The sequence below is a fragment of the Cebidichthys violaceus genome, unplaced genomic scaffold (genome assembly GCF_023349555.1).
Source record: "Cebidichthys violaceus isolate CVI_PGR_0920_01 unplaced genomic scaffold, fCebVio1.0.p SCAF_60, whole genome shotgun sequence".
NCBI classification, from domain to species: Eukaryota; Metazoa; Chordata; class Actinopteri; order Perciformes; family Stichaeidae; genus Cebidichthys; species Cebidichthys violaceus.
Window position 1 is genome coordinate 557,849 of NW_027176817.1, and position 5,000 is coordinate 562,848.

The following is a 5,000-nucleotide window of genomic DNA, read 5'->3' on the forward strand; positions in this document are numbered from 1 at the left end:
AAGGAGACAAAGTGAGCTGATGGAGTGTTTGCGTCCTCAGACCTGCTTCCCCGTCATCCTCCACTACGTCCTCATGTTCTCCAACATCTTGATCGGAGTCGTCTTCACGCTGGCCGTCCTGGCGGTGAGTCAATGAAACATATTTATATATTTATATTTCAACGTAAACACATGAGGAAGAAGAAGAGCGCGTCCTCTTCATCACGTCTGTAGTTTACATTGAAGAAGGAATTAAGATTGTTTGTTGACCTTTTAAATAAAAACAGGAAACAGGAAGTTCAGCGACCGCAGAAATAAAATACAGGAACTAGAATTATATTTATATTCAAGAGAACTTTAAAAGCTTTAAAAACATGCTATTTTCGGCGTGTAATATTTGCTACTGTATGAAAGTACTCATGACAAAAAACATGACATTGTATATATTTTATATATATATATTTCCCCCCCCCGTCTCTTCTCCAGCTGCTCGGCATGGCGCTCTCCTCCGCCATGATCCACCAGATCCGTCACCCGAACCGCCCCACGGTGGTCATGACGGTGCCTGCCATCTTCACCACAGCTCCTCCCAAATACCAGGAGCTGCACAACCCCCCCGGCTACTAGAGGGGGCGGAGTCAGGAGAGTCCACTTCCTGTCCAGGACGTCGTGCCTTAACGTTACACCACTGGGTCTCAGCGCCAACCTTCTATTATGCCTTTTGAGTTAGCTTAGAGTCGATCCGATTGGTCGGTGCAGAGTGGGGGCGGGGCTTATCGGTCGCTGGTGTTTTTTTGTGTGACCAGAGGATCGTTTAAAGTGTAGTTAATCATCACAATTTAATTATTTCATGTCACAAAATATTTAGTTAGTGGAATAATAGTTAATTATTCACAAATGTTGTTTCTAAATGAGCTCATTCATTATTTTTTGGTTTTGTATAAACGCATAAAAACTCAGACGTTTGCTAAAATAAAGGTCAGGAGCTTAAAGTAGATTTATTTCCTGACTCTCACTCTCACCATCACTTTACTTCTTTTAAATACTGTCTGTCTGTCTGTCTGTCTGTCTGTCTGTCTGTCTCCGGTAGGTGTAGTCGTTTAATGTCGCTGTGGGTCTTTTTCTTTCTGTTAAACATTTTCTCATAAAACAACCAGAATGATATAAAAACTGATGAAGTGAAGGCTTTTATTTTGAAAAAATGAGCGCTGTGACGACGAAGCTTCAGATGTGTTGTGAGGTTCTTATTTTTTATAATTAAAGTCTATTTAAAGAAATCCACAAAGTCCTTTTTATAAGATGAATGAAACTGGAGAAGAGGGAAATATAATGTGTATCTTTTCTGCTTCAATGATTAAACTGTAGCTGCCTTCAAAATAAAAGACCAGGAAACCAACAGCCTGTGTGAAGTACTTTAGTACAAATACTGCAGTAAATATGTATGTAAAGTACTTTTAGTATATACTGTAGTAAATGGAAGTACTGAAGTTATTACTGTAATAAAGTATTTATAGTACTGTAGTAAATACTGAAATATAGTAAACGGTGAAATACTGTAATATGAGGTATTGTAATACTGTAGTAAATATTGCAGTAAACTGAAGTACTGAAGTTATTACTGTAGTAATACTGCAGTAAATATGTATGTAGAGTACTTTTAGTATCCTGTGGTAATAAAGTACTGTAGGTAATACCGTAGTAAACTGAAGTACTGGAGTCATTACTGAGTAAATAGTGGAGTTAATGGTGAAATACTGTAATCAAGTATTGTAATGCTGTAGTAAATACTGCAGTACTTAGTATACTGCAGAAATAAAGTACTTTAGTACTTTATTATTACGTAATAATTTAACATAAACATAATCTTAACTAACGAATGGATTGTGATGAAAAGCGGTTCATCGTTATACATACATATACATATAATACTTTATCTGTCGGCGCCCTCTGGTGGACATGAAATACAGAATTTGAATGAAGATTTAATTTGAGTTTTCTCTGTAAAAACAAAGACGGACAACGAGTGCGTTAAATCGTTATAATTCTTCTGTTTTCTTTACAAAACACTTTTGACACCAGCAGTTTAAAAAATTACATTTCCAAAGTGATTCTTTATTGTATTTAATCCACGACAGAAAATCAATTCATTCTTCTTCTATTTGCGTCGATTATTTCCCCAAAAAGCAGATGAAACCTCCGGCGTGTTTGTGTTTAAAGTTAAAGATCAAAGGAGCTTCAGGTGGAAAAACAACAGTAGAAGTTCACAGAAAATACTTTTTTGTTCATGTACAGGTTTCCATCACCGTGAGTGAATATAACTTATTAAATATATTTTTCTGCTGCTCAGGGGTTTTTATTCACCATTTTAAAAGTAAAAGAGAAATAAATCAAACATGCAGGTTATTATTGTCTCTGAGGAAGAGGAGGATGAAGAGCGGAACTCTGAGGAAGCGATTATTATATTTAAAGATGATTTAATCAATAACAACGAGAGAATTAATGGACGACAATTTGACATTTTTTAAGCTAATTTAATTTGTTTCCAGCTTCTTCTTCTGTTTTATTTATCGTTGAGAATCAAATATTTTAAATCTACCAATTTAAAAACATATGAGTTTTTTGCCACAATTTTCATCATTTTAACAATTTAACATTTGAACCATACCTGAAAATGAATGTTGCAGTTCAGATTTTGATGAATATTTTAGCTGATGAACTGTAATATAGACGCATTTTCATCAGTTATTATATATATATATATATATATATATATATATATATATATATATATATATATATATATATATATATATACATACACACATTTTGTGAACTCGAATGAAAATATCAAATTTAGGAATAAAAAAAGAAAAACTGACAAAAAATAATTGTAGTTTCATGCAGATTAACAGAAACAGGCAAAATATGAATTAATTGATCGGCAGAAACTCTTGATTAATGATTCGATGAATCATCGATTAAACATTTCCTGTTTTACATATTTGTAAACTGAATATTTGAGTTTTTGAAGATATTTTTCTCTATTTTATAGACTGAAAGAATAAAACAATAAATATTATATACATATATAAATATGTTTAGATTTGCTGTTTTATTTTTAATTTCTACATTTTTTGTTTTGTTTTGATGCATTTATAACTTTACAGACCAAAAATCAATCATTTAAAACAATTAATCGATTAGTCGATGGAAGAAAAATGAATCAGCGAGTTCCAGTTTATTTCAGTTTAATACAATTATTAATTGAATATCTTGAACTGTTGAATACAGATTTTGATGAATGTTTTATTTTATTTATTTTTTACAAAAAGGAGAGGTTTCAGCTGGTAATTTATTTACTTATTTACTTCTAAATTTAATTTGAACAAAATTCAGTTTACAAAAAAAAAATAAGAATCAGGTTTAATGTTTTTGTTTATCTTTTTTATTTTTTTTTAACTGGAAACATTTGTATTTTTCTGTGTTTTGAATTATTCTTTATTCTTAGAGACAAAAGTAATGACTTTAGATTTTAGATTAAAGGACGAGTTCAGACTTCTTACAGTCGATTTTTAATAAAACATTCTGGAATAAAAAGAAAACCTGAAACCAAAACACACATTTATATTAAACAAAAATCATTTCACAGCGACTCCATTTCTAATCTTTTTGTGAGTCACGTGATCCTTTAACATCTTATTAAAGAATTTAAAGAGTTATTGGTCTTTACTTTGTCTCAAATCAAATATAATAAGTTCAGCTGAAGTAAACATGACTGTTGAAGCGCATGTTTACTTTAAAAGGGACAGTAGTAATGTTGTATGAGGTACTTCTACACAGTCAGTGTATTACTACAGTAGATGTACATATAAACTAGATATATTTATAATATTTAGGGCTGTGTGATATCAAAGTAAAGAGGTGAAAATATTCTAAATATAAACACAGCGACGATGAAGAAGTGCGTCATCTAAACACCGCTACTGTCCCTTTAAGAAGAACTTAAAGACAGATTGAAATGTTTTACTGCACAGAAATCAGAAGCTGTCCTTTAATATGTTCTCCAGCAGGTGGTGCCGGAAACATGTTGATATTATTGAGATAAATATGATGATTAATGGAGGTTTATACAGTGTGTGTGTGTGTGTGTGTGTGTGTGTGTGTGTTTGTATGATTTGTCCCACCAAAAAAAAAGACAACAAAAAGAAAACAAAATAAATTTCTGCCGCCATTTTCTGTCTTTAAAGTAACTTCAGCTCTTTTATTTATGACGTATTAATAAACACAAACAGCTTCAGAGACTTAAAGTTTGAATCACTGCTTCTGTGGAACATCCGAATGATTTTAGTGATTTTAAATCAAATTTAAATCGATCGTGTGTTGCTTTTATTTTGAAGGGAACAGCGATTAAACCATTTTAAATATGATTTCCCATGCTCCTTTGCAGCTGACTGAACACAGAAAATAAACAGTTGGGATTATTATTTCTTTAGGATTTTAAAGCAACAGAGACTTAAATGTGTGTGTGTGTGTGTGTGTGTGTGTGTGTGTGTGTGTGTGTGTGTGTGTGTGTGTGTGTGTGTGTGTGTGTGTGTGTGTGTGTGTGTGTGTGTGTGTGTGTGTGTGTGTGTGTGTGTGTGTGTGTGTGTGTGTGTGTGTGTGTGTGTGTGTGTGTGTGTGTGTGTGTGTGTGTGTGTGTGTGTGTGTGTGTGTGTGTGTGTGTGTGTGTGTGTGTGTGTGTGTGTGTGTGTGTGTGTGTGTGTGTGTGTGTGTGTGTGTGTGTGTGTGTGTGTGTGTGTGTGTGTGTGTGTGTGTGTGTGTGTGTGTGTGTGTGTGTGTGTGTGTGTGTGTGTGTGTGTTAGCCAGAGGAGCAGCATCCTCCAGCAGGCGTAGCTTGTGGTTCGTCGTCGACGATCTGAACGCCCCGCCTACTCGATGCTGATTGGCTGGCTCCGTTGCCCTTCAACCTCTCCTCGGCCTGAGCCGTTTCCATCATCCCTGAAAACAAAAAGAAACTTTAA

The 5,000-nt window shown here is 34.0% G+C and overlaps 1 protein-coding gene across 1 annotated transcript in view; it reads right to left on the bottom strand.

Moving 5' to 3' along the window:
* Positions 1 to 4,757: 4,757 nt before the first annotated feature.
* Positions 4,758 to 5,000, bottom strand: part of rab21 (RAB21, member RAS oncogene family) — a 7,717-nt gene continuing 7,474 nt past the window's right edge. The window contains exon 7 of the mRNA XM_068734016.1: positions 4,758 to 4,977. Coding sequence (XP_068590117.1) covers positions 4,838 to 4,977 — 140 coding nt within the window. The 3' untranslated portion in view covers positions 4,758 to 4,837. The remainder of the gene's footprint in view (positions 4,978 to 5,000) is intronic.